Source organism: Saimiri boliviensis, chromosome 5 (genome assembly GCF_048565385.1).
Source record: "Saimiri boliviensis isolate mSaiBol1 chromosome 5, mSaiBol1.pri, whole genome shotgun sequence".
Classification (NCBI taxonomy): domain Eukaryota; kingdom Metazoa; phylum Chordata; class Mammalia; order Primates; family Cebidae; genus Saimiri; species Saimiri boliviensis.
The window spans coordinates 10,976,744-10,992,998 of NC_133453.1; the positions used below are offsets into that span (position 1 = coordinate 10,976,744).

A 16,255-nucleotide genomic window follows, 5' to 3' on the forward strand; every position below is an offset into this window, starting at 1 on the left:
TGCTATGTAGTACTCAGTATGGTAATCAGTGACAAAATTACATATAAATAACAGTAGCTTTCTGTAATAGGTAATGATCAGTAAATAAAATTTAATGGGAAAGGATTACTTTCACAGTTACAACAAAAAGTATAAAACTGAATAAATGGAAGGATAAAATATGATCCTTTAGGTTTTCAATTGTAGCTTTTGCTTTAAATTATTCAATAAGAGAACTTGATAAGACTATTTTATTATTAAAACATTTTAAATTAATGATCAATTTATTTACAATTAAAAAACTTTTATTTTAGGTTTGGGGGTACATGTGAAGGTTTGTTACATAGGTAAACTCATGTTGCAGGGGTTTGTTGTACAGATTATTTCAATACCAATAGGGATTTTTTCTGCTCCTCTCCCTCTTCCCACTTTCACCCTCAAGTAGACCCTAGTGTCTATTGTTCCCTTCATTGTGTTCAAGAGTTCTCATCAATTAGCTCCCACTTATAAGTGAGAACATGCAGTATTTGGTTTTCTGTTCCTGTGCTAGTTTGCTAAGGATAACAGCCTCTAGTTCTATCCATGTTCCTTAGACATGATCCCATTCTTTTTTATGGCTGCATACTATTCCATGGTGTATATGTACCACATTTTCTTTATCCAGTGTGTTATTGATGGGCACTTAGGTTGATTCCATATCTTTGCTATTGTGAATAGTGCTGCAATGAACATTTGCATGCATATTTATTTATGGTAGAATAATTTATATTTCTCTGGATATGTACCCAGTAATGAGATTGCTGGGTTGAGTGGCAGTTCTGCTTTTATTTCTCTGAGGAATTGCCACACTGCTTTCTACAATGGTTGAACTAATTTACACTCCCACCAACAGTGTATAAATGTTCCCTTTTCTCTGCAACCTTACTAGCATCTGTTATTTTTCTGACCCTTTAGTAAGAGCCATTTTGACTGGTGTGAGATGGTGTCTCATTGTAGTTTTAATTTGCATTTCTCTAATGACCAGTGATATTGAGGTTTGAAAATATGCTTGTTGGCCACCTGTATGTCTTCTTTTGAAAAGTGTCTTTTCATGTCCTTTGCCCACTTTTTAATGGGGTTGTTTTTCTCTTGTAAATTTGTTTAAGTTCCCTGTAGATGCTGGACATTAGACCTTTTTTAGATGCATAGTTTGCAAATATATCCCATTTTGTAGATTGTCTGTTACCCTGTTGATAGTTTCTTTTCCTGTATAGAATTTCTTGTTTAATTAGATCCTATTTGTCAATTTTTGCTTTTGTTGTGATTGCTTTTGTCTTTCTCATAAAATATTTGCCTATTTCTATGTCCAGGATGGTAGTGCCTAGGTTGCTTTCCAGAAATTTTATAGTTTTGGGCTTTACATTTAAGTCTTTAATTGATCTTGAGTTGATTTTTGTATATAGTGTAAGGAAGGGGTCCAGATTCAATCTTCTACATATGGCTAGCCAGTTATCCCAGCACCATTTATAGAATAGGGAGACTTTTCCCCATTGCTTGTTTTTGTCAACTTTGTCAAAGATCAGATGATTGTAGGTGTGTGGTCTTATTTCTGTGCTCTTCGTTAGGTTCCATTGGTCTATGTGCCTTTTTTTGGTACCAGTACCATGCTGTTTTGGTTGCTGAAGCCCTGTAACATAGTTTGAAGTTGGGTAATGCGATGCCTCCAGATTTGTTCTTTTTGCTTAGGATTACCTTGACTATTTGGGCTCTTTTTTGGTTCCATATGAATTTTAAAATAGTTTTATCTAGTTCTGTGAAGGATGTCATTGGTGATTTGATAGGAATAACATTGAATCTGTAAACTGCTTTGGGCAATATGGTCATTTTGATGATATTGATTCTTTCTACCCATAAGCATGGGATATTTTTCCATTTGCTTGTGTCATCTCCGATTTCTTTGAGTAGTGTTCTGTAATTCTCATTGTAAAGATCTTTTACCTTCCAGGTTAGCTGTATTCCTAGGTATTTTATTCTTTTTGTGGCAATTGTGAATGGGATTGCATTCCTGATTTGGCTCTTGGCTTGGCTGTTGTTGGTGTATAGGAACGCTAGTAATTTTTGTATACTGATTTTGTATCCCGAAACTCTCTGAAGTTGTTTATCAGCTGAAGGAGCTTTTGGGCTGAGACTTTGGGGCTTTCTAGATATAGAATCAATGTTGTCTGCAAACAGGGAAAGTTTGACTTCCTCTTTGCCTGTTTGGATGTCTTTATTTCTTTCTGCTTCCTGACTGCTCTAAGACTTCCAATACAACGTTGACTAGGAGCAGTGAGAGAGGGAATACTCATCTTGTGTCTGTTTTCAAGGGGAACTCTTCTGTCTTTTGTCCATTCATATAACGTTGGCTGTGGGTTTGTCGTAAATGCTCTTATTATTTGTTCCCCCAATACCTAGCTTATTGACAATTTTTAACATGAAGGGGTGTTGAATTTTATTAAAAGCTGATGAGACTGTTTTAAAATGGCAATGAGAAACTTTGGAGAAGAAGTGTAATGTGGAGTTTCCATAGGAGTAGTCCGTTTAGTAGGACCACAAGCACATTGCGTAGCTAGCTGCAGGAGGGTCTGAAGAAATGAGATAAGAATGAGCTAAATGAACATTATAATGTTCTTGCTTGTTTCCTGAATTGCAAAAATGTTTTTGAAATTCTTCTCAAAGGTGTTCTGTACTTGAATTCCCAGTGTGATGAATTTATCTTCCTGAAAAAGCAAAAATAAAAACAATTGTGCAATGTGCTGAAACACCCAGTGTTGCAGATAATCCAGGGCCTCATTTTAGGTTATCCCAAATGTTAAGTGAGAATTAATCCATTTAAGAGTTGCTTATGTTCCCTGATAATTATTTATCTTTATCTGGAAGACAGAGAAGCCAAAATAGTACTACATTGAAATCCAATTCCTGATCAAAAGCTTATGGATTAATTTAAATTTTAAAATTTTAGTTGTGCGATTTTTATGCACAGCATTTTTTGGTAACCTTATGATAGTACAGAACTGTCTAAGACAATGTCTTCCTTTCCCTTCACTCTCACACCTTGTCATAATCCTTGTTAATTTCCGAAATAGTGCCAGGAAATTCAGATATAAAGACCTTTGACTTGGTATCTTCTTCTAGAGAAGGAAAACACTTTAAATGCCTTAAATGTTCACTTCTACTTCCAGTAGAAACAAATGAGCCTGCATCCTACTGTTCTCTACGGGTGAAAACAAACCATCTAGAAGTGAGTCAACTCTGAGGTTCTAGGGTCATGTTTTTAATGACACCTTTCAGTTTGTTATTTTCCCCACATCCACCACAGGGCTTTTAGGATACTTCCAGGATTTGTACTTGTATAGGGTTGTCACATGATAAGGGCCATTGTAACATTTGCCTGATATAAAAAGATGAGAGGGAAAGTGACTTTAAAGAAGAGAAAAGGAAGCAAGGAGAGCCACTCACGCTGTAAAATTCCTTGTGGTTATGAAAGATGAGACGCATATCCTGCACAAACTCCTCCACTCGGGAGTACACCTGCTCATTCAGTCTTCTCTTGACTTTGTTTAACCACATGGGCTTCTGTGGGCCCCGAGACCCCTCTCTGTTCTGTTGAGAAACGGAACAAAGTGAAGTTATCAGCCTAGTGCCAAGTCTGCCTCCCATGGACTCCCACTAATAAGGAATAAAGGTTTGTTGGCTGCCCCATTTGTAGGTTGAAATCCTAACCCCCCTGCGAAAGTGCTAGGAGGTGGGGCCTTTGGGAGGTCATGAGTTAAGAAGGGTGGAGCCCTCATAAATAGGATTAGGGCTCTTATAAAAGAGAATCCAGAGAGTTCTCTCCATCTCTTTCAGCCACTCAGGAGCAGGTGGCTCTCTGCAACCTAAAAGGCAGTCCTTTCCAGAACCTGACCCGGCTGCCACCCTGATCTTGGACATGTAACCTCGAGAACTGTGAGAAAAACATTTATGTTGTTTAAGCCACTTAATCCATGATAAATTTTTATAGTAGCCTGAACTAAAAACTCATCAACAAGGCAAATAGAATGGCACCTGGTACCATGGATTTCAGATCACAGATCTGAAAAATGCCAGTTTAAGCTTTTTATTTTTGGCTGTTACTTACATAATATGGTTTTGAGGCAAAAAAGGGGCTTTTTGAATCACAGTAGACCTTCAAGAGAAGGAATTCACATTTCTGCAAAAGATGGAGGACATTTCAAGTTAAATGCAGTTTAGAGAGAAAGAGCTCTTATGCATGCCCAAAGAGAACATGTGACTCCCAAACCTGTGGACTCTTTGAAACAAACAAGGAATGGGGATTTTCTTTGGACTGGGGAATTTTCTTGGAATATGAAATTTAGTGTTATGTCATGGAGGAAAGCATGCCATGGACCAGCAGTTTGCCTTTGGGCTGCATTCCTTGAGCTCTTTTCAAGACTGTGCTTCTCCTGCCCAGGTGAACAGAAAGAAGGAGACTTCAAGTTCACATTTTTAACTCACCAACTGCTCCTTGGGCAGCATCTCCCTCATCAGGACTTCAGATTCCTGATGACATGGTTGGCTTTCTGGGCATCTTTCCTGAATAGCCTTTATCCTGCAGAAGATGCAACTCCACGGGTCCCTGAGAGATTGGGCGTAAAGTGAGCAATGGCAAGTTCTGTCAATCAGCTGCCATTCCCACAGGTGTTCAAATCCTCTGCTCAAGAATGACTGGTGGTTTCCACCTTGTATCCAACTTCTTTCTTGGAGGCCTCTGCACTAGAGCCGCATTTGGACTCGATAGCCAAAGGCGTGACCTCCCACCAATATCGGTAGCAGGGGTGATCATCTGTTGGGTGAAGTGCCCAGTAAGTGATGGAATCTCATTCACCTCAAAACTTCGGGTCCCCATCTGAGCCACCGGGAACTTAATAGTGAGCCCTGTTTGCCAGTCAGTTATTGGAAATGAATGCCTTAAGCACAGTCTTGGGTCTCAATGAGTCAATCAGATCATAGAAAAATCAGAAAATGAGGTCTTGTTTCTCAACTTTACTGAGTAAGCACAGAGCACAGGCTATAGGCCCCCTCCCTTGGCCCTGCCATATCTTATACCTAGCATCTGTGCTACAGAAACTTCTTGAAAAGGAAATCTCTGGACAAGGTGTCAGATATCTTCCATGTGCTCCAAGATTCATTTTCCAACCTTTTCTACCAGGCTGTCTATGCTAGAAGGCTCTTGATAATCAGGCAAGCACAATGACCCATCCTAGTGATGCCAGCATCTCCTTGGCCATGTAGTGCTTGCTCAAGGAGCCTATTATGAAGTGCTCCCTTGAGAATACTTTGCATCTCTGGTGCAGAGATGGGGTCTATCCATGGGTTCAACAAAAAAGCTGATTTTTCTTCTGCCTCTGCAGATTGCCCAACTGGTCAAAAGCAGAGGTTTATGCTGATCCCCTGAGATGACACCCTGGGAGCAGGTGGATCACATTAGCTTCCTCCATTATGAAAGGGCAATGCTCTTCCCTCATAGAGACAGATACATTCCTGGTATACATTATCCTCTCAGCCTTAATAATTCTGTCCACGACACCACTCACAGAGCACCTTATCAATCTCCATGGTATCCTGCACACCATCACCTCTATCCAAAGGGACATTTTATAGCAAAGGAAGTGAGCAGGGGACTCATACCTGCAGAATTCCCAGGTCTCGACATGTGACCTGTGACTGAGTCAGTTGGCTTGATAAACTGCTGCAGCACTGGCTTTACCCGCTGTGTGATGGTCCCACAGCAGATGGCATATCCTTTAAACCAGCTGGCCGTGTATGATGGCATCACCCCATCAGAGGGCATGAGTCTGGGAGCCAAGCAGGGGAGGTGGAGGTTGACACCTCTTACTATTGCACCCAATAACCACTCAAAGAGTTTTTACTTTCCATTAATCTGCTACTGCCAGCACTGTTCAACAGCTTTGAATAATACTTGTGGATCCTGATACCAAGGAGCATGCTCCTTATGCATCAAGACACACACAACCAGGGACCGAAACTCTATAGAGTATGTATAAGTGGTGGGAGGAGCTGTACCACAAGAAGGAAGGGTTCAGGGAAGGGAACACGTCTTACTCACTTCTTAGCTTCCACAGGCGGGATGTGGCAGCGTTCATGAAAGGATCGTGGGCAAGTGTCACAGCAAAACAGCGTTCCCCCTTTGTTGCACACCTTACAAATATTTGAATTTTCCGGCTAGAAGGGGAGATAATGTAGACATCACTGAAATCAGTGAGACCCTGGGACCCTAGAACATGTGACCTTTTTATGTATCAAGGGAACACTTGTAAATTTCTCTCCTTGAAACATTAAGGATTACTGAGTGGAGGTCTCAGAAAACATTTTGGTCTGCAGAAAAGTTCAGGAGATAGAGGTTGTGTGTCAGGCCAGAAAAGTTTTGTTTATGAAAGCAGAGATTCTGACATGACTAGTGACAAAAATAGGATGAATTAGAGATAATTTGATCAATTTATTATACAGCTGGCAAAACCGAGCCCAGAAATAGTGTCTTTTCTAGCTGTCTGTGTTGTATTCTTTAAACTGACTTGTCAAAGGGTGATTTACTGAGAAATTAATATGATGGAATAAACTTCTGAGATATCACTGCAACCCACACTCTTGCCATAAGCAAAAATGAGTTGAAGAAAAGGCTTGGGAAGGAGTTTCTGGATGTCAGTTCTCTGCTTGGAGGGCTCTGGGCCTGCAGCAGTACCTCTGGGAGGGAAAATCCATGGGCAAGATGATCAGGTGGGCACCAGGGAGTACAAGGCTTTTTGCTTTTTGCTCTGGGAACCTGGAGGAAGAGCCCCCATGACTTAGTCAACTTGGCATGTAAGGTGTGGTAATTTCTCTTCATCTACAAAGTCACTATATAAAGAAGAGACTAAAGCCACATATATGAGAAAATTCTAGGCTGTAAGATATGTCTTGCCCATGTGTCCCCTTTCAGTGGCAGAATTTGAGGGGCCTATTTGGAGCCATTCCCTGGGCACATCTCCACAGTGCCTGAGCTTGCCCTGGTGGGGGACTTTGTAACTGTTTCTCCTTTTTGTTGTAACAGATGAGAGTCAGTAGTTTTTTAGATTATTTATGCATCATTTCCTTGTTAACCATTTTATAATCTGTGAATTTCAAATGTTCACCTAAGTAAGAACCTTAAATTAACTACATAGGTATTTTCACCAATAACTCAGAAGATTCAAGTGTTTTCCTTCAATCAACAACATTAAATTAGTCTTTCTAATTAAAAGAAAGATCATTTTGATTGGCTGGGTTTATAGTTTTTTTTTTTTTAATTAATTTTTTTTTGTTGTTGTTGAGACAGAGTCTCACTCTTGTCACCCAGGCCAGAGTGCAATGACACGATCTGCAATGTTTGCCTCCCGGATTCAAGTGATTCTCCTGCCTCAGCTTCTTGAGTAGCTGGGATTGCAGGTGCCCACCACCATGCCTGGCTAATTTTTTTTTTTTTTTTTTTGTATTTTTTAGTAGGAACAGGGTTTCATCATGTTGGTCAGGCTGGTCTTGAACTCCTGACCTCAGGTGACCCACCCACCTCAGCCTCCCAAAGTGCTAGGATTACAAGCATGAGCCAGCACACCTGGCTGGTTTATAGTTTTATAACCTTCTGTGCCAAACTCTGACCCCTCAAAATGTCTAACAGAGACAAATATAAAACCCAGAGAGAAATTTATGCTAACAATTCTGAAGACATTTCTATTTTTTACTGATGATTTTTTTTTTTTTTTTTTTGAGATGGAGTCTTGTTTTTGTCGCTCAGGCTGCAGTGAAATGGCATTGTCTCAGCTCACTCCAACCTCCACCTCCCAGGTTCAAGTGACTCTCCTGCCTCAGCCTCCCGAGTAGCTGGGATTACAGGCACCCACCACCACGCCTCGCTAATTTTTGTATTTTTACTAAAGAGAGGCTGTCTCTATGTTGGCCAGCTGGTCTTGAACTCCTGACCTCAGGTGAGCCACCTGCCTCAGCCTCCCAAAATGCAGGGATTACACACGTGAGCCACCGTGCCTGGCCTGTTCTACCAGTAATTGTAAAGCCAGCTTGTTTATTAAAGATTTTCTTAAGTCATTTGAACTTGAAAAATATTTTGAACTTAATTAATGAATGCTTTTATTTTTATTTATTTATATTTTTTATTGAGATGAGGTTTTTTACCATGTTGCCCAGGCTGGTCTCGAATGTCTAAGCTCAAGCAACCCACCTGTCTTGGCCTCTCAAAGTGCTAGGATTATAGGCATGAGTCACCATGCCTGGCCAGCACTTTTTCTTTAATTAAGTCAATTTGGTAGGCATACATATAACATAATAAAGGTACATACACACGAACACATCTAAATGTGTATACACATGAACAAAATAATTCTAGCCATGAGATAGCAACACAAACTCACCAGTCTACAAACATGTTAACATGGCTAAACTTTGCCTTGGCAGGTAATCCAGTGAAGGCTGTGCACCGAAATTTTGGGTGAAGCAGTTTTCATGGAAGTTTGATTTTTAAAGGCCAAATCTCCCCAGACTCTAAAGAACACTGGGGCCAACATTTTGGGAAGCTGAGGCAGGTGGATCATTTGAGGTCGGGAGTTTGAGACCAGCCGGTCAACATGATGAAACTCCAAATTCCAAGGAATATTGGTGCTAAACAGTATGACAAAAGAATATCAGTTTATCAAATTCTAAGTCAACTATATCAACACACACACACAATCACCAAAACGCAATGATCCATCTGCTGTCACAACAAACATGCCCCGAGACTGTTCCAACTAAAACAGCCAGGGTGCTTTCTTCTCTCCATCAGTTGGGCTTCTTCAACCTGTAAACAGAAATTCCTTTGGAGTTTCCCAAATCAAGAGGAGCCAATCCCACTGTCTAGAACCTGCAATGAACACTCAGTTGCTGGGACACACACACAATTACAAACAAGTCATCAAAAAAGTCCATACCAAAACAATCAGGGTGCTTCCCTCTCTCAGTCATTTGGGCTTTTTCAACCTGGAAATGGAAATTCCTTCAAAATATTCCCCAATAGAGAAGAGCAGATCTTGCTGTCTGGGCCCACAGAGGACACTCATCTATCCAGACGCAGATGTAAAATTCAAAGGCCGTTCTTTCTAGGCAATCAAGAATGTGGTTGGGGCCAGAAGCAGTAGGGTCAGAGAGAAACCAAAATTCACTCTAGTCACACCTGGGTGGGCAGCTGCTTAGGAGGGCCCCTGAGACTCATGGCCCATGGCAGCCAAGCCACAAACAACATGTTTCCTGTTGGGGAACTAAAATCTCTTATTGAAACACCCTGATCTAGGTCCAGCTGTTTACTGCATGGAAAGCCAATCACTGAGACAACAAGTATTGCCAAGGCAGAAGCCTTTAATCAGGGGCTGCAGCCAAGGATATGGGAGATCAGTCTCAAATCCATCTCCCTAGCAGACTAAAATGAGGAGTTTATAGGGCAGAAATGTAACTATATGAAGGAAAGCAGGAGTTAAGGGTAAATAAAAGAATATGTCAACAAGAAACAGGTAGTCACTTAGGCAGTCATTGGGGGATGAGGGGTCTGGGTCACATTGTCCAGATGTGGTGACCCAGTGAATTTCAGCTCCATGATACAATCTGAGAGGCCTGATGGTTGGTTTCCTGAGAAGGGACCTCAGATAAGACAAATGGACCTTTCTGAGGTTTCAAAACTGGGGGCTCAATTTTCATCTTTATTCAAAAGAAACTAAAAGCATCAGTCCTATGGGACAATTGGGTCAGTTTCAGGTTCAGCAGACCCTCTTTCTCTGCATCCACATGGCAAGCAGAGAAAGGACAGTGAAAACCTACACGCCACTTTAGACAGTTTAATTTGTAAGTAAACAGGCTTCCCTAATTAACCTACCTTGGGAAGCTCTTGTAATTTATGGTTAAATCCTGTCTCCGAATCTCATGATAAGATCCTCAAATTGTTTACACACTGATTAATGCATACCCCACTGACCCTGGAAAGAGTGCTGACTTATTTCTGAATTATAAAGTTTTACTGATTGTCTTACATGATGACATTTGAGCCTGTATGTTGCAATCTGAATCCAATGATCAGATTGTATATATATTGTATCCTCCAATGAGAAAGGACAATTCTGGTGTGAAAAGTCCCTCTTCCTTCTCCTGACCCTACCTACAAAAGCATTCCAACTTGTAACAGACTCTGAAACACTTTCAACTTTGTTGGTGTGTTTTCTTAGGTTGATCCTCACATTTGGGCTTTCAATAAACCGTTATCAAATTACTTCTTTCTCAACAGGCTTAATTCTGGTCAACTTTCTGGTGTAGAATTTTGGCAGAATTTTGGAGTGACCTCCCTGGACCACACAGTGCAGCTTCCGACCTTTGTACAGGTACTGGCAATGAATACATTGTGTTCCTGAACTTGGATGCCCTGGCTGATTTTTGCAGATGAGTTCCTCCCAGAATCAATGAACCTCCTGTCTTGGTGGAATTTCTGGTTTTTTGAAGCTGGTTTTCTCCTGGTCTATACAGGAGATTTTGTTGAATCATAGGGAAGTGTAAAATAGGAGCTCTGCAAATTGTTTCCCTGAAGGTTTGAGATAGGACAATCTTTCCTTAGCTTTCTCCTTTTTGAGTGCATGAGGGAGGGCACTCTTGCTCCAAAGTTAAGAAACGATCTCTGTCTGTGACCAAAGTTAAGAAACATTCTCTGTCTATGACCAAATGGCTTTTAGGAAGCCCAAAATAGCAGAGGTGTCAGGGCATAGCCCCCACAACACAGAGCAGTCTCATAGGAAAATCCTCACATTGTTAACATTTTGCACAGCTGGCAGGCTTCATAAAAATTGATTATCTCTTGCCAGGAATACCTGAAGCTTCTTTGGAGGTGACTCTGGAGTCACAGACATGTAAAAGAATCTTTTTAGCCTATTGAGTGAAATTTTGGGGAAGAAAAATTTAAAATCACCAACTTGATCCACTACATTACTTGTCTCACTCAAAACAAAGCAAGATGGAAAATGTGTCTTCCATGACTGAGAGTACACTGCTCCTATCAGCACCAGCTGATTTGATCTATAATCCTTAGGGTTCTTCTTCTTCCAAGTACTTAGATAATTGGACCCACGTAACCATGAACGGTCACAAGCAGCAGTGGCCAATATGAGGATCTTTTGAAAATGCCTAAGCTGATGTATTGCCATGCACCATTGAAAAAGGCTGGTTTTAGAACCAGACAGATTGACTTACTTCCAATAGCAGTGAGATGCTCCTAAAAGAAATTGTGGGAAAAAAATGGCCTTCGTTGAAGAGATAAGCAAAAGACTATTTCACACTATTTCTGATTTGAAAAGACTTCAAAAGCTTTCTCCCTTTCACTTCCAACTGCTCCTCCTCCTTCTACCCCTGTGCCTTCATATTCTTCCTTATCTGAATTTGTTCCTTTCTGCTTGTTCTCTTGGCTCCCATAAGGCTTTAGGTAGTGATTTTTGGAATGTCACAATACACACTTTTTTGTTTCTCTCAAAAGGGGAAAATGTATTTAAATTTAGAACAGAGAAGCAAACAGAACAACTAAAGAATGAAAATTGAACAACGAGACCATGTGAACTCAGGGAGAGAAGCATCACACAGAGGGGACAGTTGGCGGGGGGTAGGGGAGAGACAGTGGGGGGTAGGTAGGGAGGGGAGGGTGGGGAGGGATAACATAGGGAGAAATGCCAGATATAGTATGCACCTAAAGTAAAATAAATTATAAAAAAAAAAGAAAAAAAAGAAAATGAAACTACTAAAATTATCACAATACAGATCCAACAATTTTTTCTGAACCAAGACTAATGACTGACATAGATGAGTTATTACAAGCTTTGCTGGATCATTTATTCTCCCAATCTCCCACTGACATTGGTAAAATATATTCAACCACTTCCATTAAAGTGGGAGTAAGACCAATTACACCCTTTACCCAGTATCAGACTACACCCTTCAAATGCCCTGCTGAACTTCAGTCCCTTGGAGAGGTAAAACTTCATTGGCCTTATGGAAGGATTAAATTCTTTCTTTCTCTGTGTTTGAGATATAAATTTACTGTACTCAGTAAAAGCTTTGGTCACGTAGGACAGGTACCTTTAACTTATCATATTTTCAAAGGCGCAATTTAATTCTCCTTTTAAACTAGTGAATTTTACCTAATTCATGACCAAAATTTTAAAATCAAAGCTATAAAATCTCTATGATGTACCAGATTGACTCATAAATACATTAATGCTCATGAATTATTAATCCCAAATATTTTCTAAGTTCACATGACTTGAATAAATGTTTTTGATAAGTATGACTAATTAAGTATTTTTGCTTTAGTAAAAACAACTATCTCCTAAGTAATCAGCAAAATACCCATATATTTAACTTTAAGTTTCTTACTTAAGTGAACATCTGATATTCACAGGCTATAAAAATGGCTGACAGGAAAATAAATTGAAATGATGACTACTTTTGTCTAATATATCAGTTTTCATAAGTAATATAGATCAACTGTTAAAAATAAAGAAAATGTAAATGGGATAAACATATATAAACATTTAATATAATTTGTAATATTAAAGTTCTGCTAAATTAAATTCAAAAATAGATGCTCATCAAATGTCTGGGCCATTTCCAATTCAGATAAAAAAATTTTTGTTATGGAATAATGTTTCTAAAAATTATAAAAGAGTTCTCATTTGTAAAATACTGTTATGTGACAGACAATTTAAGATTTTTTGTTTCCTAGGTTTTCAATAAAATTTAACATTACTGAAAGTTTAAACATTCTGATCAATATATATAATTCTATATTTAAAATGTGTCAAAAAAGCAAGATGTATTTTTGATGACAGAAAATTATAAGAAGGCATAAAAATATGTTCTTTACTGAGAAAAAGTAATTGTGTCTAATTCAGGGGTTATTTAAAGTTGCTTTAAAATAAGGAGCAATATAGAATAGGACCATAAGAAAGAGAGAGAAGTGAAGAAAGTTATGAATATTTTCGGTAAGTTAGGTTAAAAGATAATAATTTTGCATGAAAAAAAGTCTTGTATGGTGAATTTTTTGTTCTAATGTAAAATGTGTAGTTATTTAAGAAAGTACAGGGAAAAGCAAAAAGTCCAAGTATTTCATAAACAATCTGTGTAAGTCATAAGGTTTGTGAAAAGAAAACTTATGAAATAAATTTTGTATATAATCAAGTTGGCTATAATGAAAAGGAAATGCCTTTGAAAAGGTCGATATTTGATATTAAAAATACACTACAAAAAAAAAAAAACACAAAAAGTTTGGTTCCCTGTGTTAGAACAACAAGATTTGCTTAAAAGATTGCTTTGCTTTTAATAAAATTAAAAGAGGTGCTAATTTTTAATTCTGAAATCTCTTTCTCTTTAAAACTTTTTTTTTTTTTTTTTTTGAGGTGGAGTCTCACTCTGTCACCCAGGCTAGCGTGCAGTGGTGCAATCTCAGCTCACTGCAACCTCTGCCTTCTGGGTTCCAGTGATTCTCCTGCCTAAGCTGCGTAGGTATCTGGGACTACAGGCATATGCCACCACGCCTGGTTAATTTTTTTTGTTCATTTGCATTTTTAGGAGAGACAAAGTTTCACCATGTTAACCAGGATGGTCTCAAATTTCTGACTTCAGGTGGTCCACCTGCCTCGGCTTCCCACAGTGCTGGGATTACAGGTGTGAGCCACCAGGCCTAGCCAAAAACTTATTTTTATTAAGAAAATTTCTGTATTGTCTTTATTAAGTTTTTGATTACTCAAGAAAACTGAGCTTTAAAAGGGCTAAGATTTTTTACTTCCATGTAACTTTCTGTATTGCTTTTGAAGTCTTTTGATTATTGCTCTGGTTAAAAGAATAATTATCATTTTACAAGGATCTGTGATTCCATTTCGATCAAGTGTTTATACCTTTTGACATCTTCGGCACGTTTCTGCAAGATTAAAATCCTAAATTAAGCTTTTTTGGCCTAAAGCTCACTTTGGTATTTTCCAGTTGGACCCCGCAGGAGTCTCAAAGAATGTATCTCTCCTCTTGCAGAGATGTTAAATGATTAGACTGATTTGGTAAATTGTATGGGAGAACTGTCAAATGATGTGTGACACTAGATCTTCTTTCAGTTACACTTCTGAGTATGTTATTGACGAAATGTTCCCAAATTATATAAATTTATAAAAGTCTGTTATCATTCATAATTTTGATTATGTTAAATCTTTTCTAAAGTCATATTTGAATAGATATTAATTTGAATATCCTAAAGATTATATAACATTTGTAAAAATCTAATAGTTTTAATGTGACACTGTCAGTCATGATTCTGGTTGTTATCTTAGAATGCTGCACATATTCAAAACATCTACATTTTTTATCAATTGGAAACTTCTATCAGATTTTAACCACGGCTATTCTAAGTTTTTGACATCAACAGTTATTGTTCTAAATTTTTCTTTATAAGCATTTGAAGTCAACTATGATCCAAAATTGCTATCGTTATGGAAAAGACTCTGACAAATACTATTGAATATAGGTTTCTGATAACTTTGGAGATCATGTAATTAGGTGAAATAAAAACGTCCAGAACTCTAATGAAAAACTGATGTCTTCATGAAGATTGCTAACCCAACACCAGCCGAATAAGAATTACATGAGATGAAATCAATGGAGGACTAACGTGACTTTTATGACTTTCTGTTTGAAACATTCAAAGTCAAGAAAACTTCCCTTTCTTTTAAGTCATTTTTATCTGACAGCAATTAAGGAAAGTATACTTTTGTGAGCCAAACCAAAACAGTTGCATTTCTCTCTCTACATGAATTCTCCATAATTTGGGAACTATTCGTAAACATTCTTATTTTATGGCAATAGTTACATGCATAAGTTTAATAATTTTTTTTTTTTTTTGTAACAGGACAGATTGGAAACACTGATTATTTTTACCAAGGCTTTGACTAGAGTGGAAACACTGATTATTTTTACCAAGGCTTTGACTAGAGTGTCATGTATTTAAATATGACAAGATTGTTTTGAGGGATTGAAATTGGCATTGTAGAGCCAATAGACTTGAAAGAAGGCTGACCTGGTACTTCGTCTACACAGTTCCCTTGTAGGGTTTTGACCTCGTGGCAAATCATGTCCCTTCCTGACAGGCCCAGAAATCTCGAGGTGTTTGGGGGACTTCAAGAAGGGAGGAATTTATCCAATTTTTACAAGTAGTACAGGCATAATCTGATAATGAATCCTTGGCTTGGCTTTCTAGCCTAAAGAAGCTTTTAAAAGCATAATCTAAAATGTCTTATGAAAAAATTCCAGCAAAGCCAACTTAAAAGAAGCCTATATGGACAATTGCTATTCTTGTTGCATTTTGTACAAATAATCAGGTCAAGTACCATAAGGCTAAAACTTATATTGCAAATGAAATTGGCCTATGATTTTTCTTTGGCAGAAAAGGGAGATCAAAGAGAGAAAAATTATTTTTCAGAAGAAAATTATAGCATACCTGTTATTAGATTCTAGCCCTGACCATTGTTTTTGAGTTTCAAAAAAATTATTATTTGCTTGAAATTTGGACTGAATTATTTCCTGGCTATAATAAGTCCCTAAAGGGGAACTTGGATTTAATTTTCTTTCTTAGTTGGTTCCCTAATGGAATAGGTTCTTTTTCCCCCATTCTTGCATAAAAATTCTCTTTTTGATTGTAATTTTTGTGTGAGAAATTGTATTTCTCCTATTCAAATTATTAATGCTATGTATCTTTCATTGTTTTACTTCTTCCAAGAAAAGTCAAATTATGAAATTCTGAAAACTAGAGGAGATGATTCAACAAGCAACAGCAACTATAAATCGATGACTTGTTCATTTGGTTACCCTTAGGACTAATTTCCTTATTCTATTATGTTTTTCAAGTTGTTATGATTATAATATTAGGTTGGTGCAAAAAAGTAATTGCGGTTTTCACCATCAGAAGTAATGGTGAAAACCACAATTACTTTTTTGTGCCAAACTAATAATAAACATAGTGTTATTTTTTTTGGCTATTAAGTTACTCATGATTTACATTTCTGCTTGCTTTAGATCAATGGCTAAGGCCAAAATAATGATTTCCTAGTGAGATGACTTATCATTCAGGAGAATAGCATGTAATCTTGTGTCATGACTCCATGGTGTTAGCAAACTGGCCTGCCTGCAA

General features: G+C 38.2%; 1 protein-coding gene and 1 long non-coding RNA gene across 22 annotated transcripts in view; one reads left to right on the forward strand and one right to left on the reverse strand.

Annotated features, from left to right (window-relative positions):
* Positions 1 to 16,255, forward strand: part of LOC141584528 (uncharacterized) — a 49,070-nt gene that overhangs the window by 28,237 nt on the left and 4,578 nt on the right. For all 4 annotated transcript variants that reach the window (XR_012517593.1, XR_012517595.1, XR_012517596.1 and 1 more), the window contains one exon: positions 10,334 to 10,427. This is a non-coding gene — a long non-coding RNA (uncharacterized LOC141584528). The remainder of the gene's footprint in view (positions 1 to 10,333; positions 10,428 to 16,255) is intronic.
* Positions 1,204 to 16,255, reverse strand: part of SP100 (SP100 nuclear antigen) — a 116,408-nt gene continuing 101,356 nt past the window's right edge. For 16 of the 18 annotated variants that reach the window (XM_074398873.1, XM_074398876.1, XM_074398871.1 and 13 more), the window contains 5 exons: positions 6,107 to 6,222; positions 4,495 to 4,615; positions 4,118 to 4,189; positions 3,457 to 3,600; positions 1,204 to 2,717 (listed from right to left, as the gene is read on the reverse strand). In XM_074398873.1, the coding sequence (XP_074254974.1) occupies positions 2,607 to 2,717; positions 3,457 to 3,600; positions 4,118 to 4,189; positions 4,495 to 4,615; positions 6,107 to 6,222 (564 nt within the window). In that variant the 3' untranslated portion in view covers positions 1,204 to 2,606. Of the gene's footprint in view, positions 2,718 to 3,456; positions 3,601 to 4,117; positions 4,190 to 4,494; positions 5,835 to 6,106; positions 8,864 to 16,255 lie in introns of those variants that run through there. The other 2 variants (XM_074398882.1, XM_074398885.1) reach the window with 2 other exon arrangements.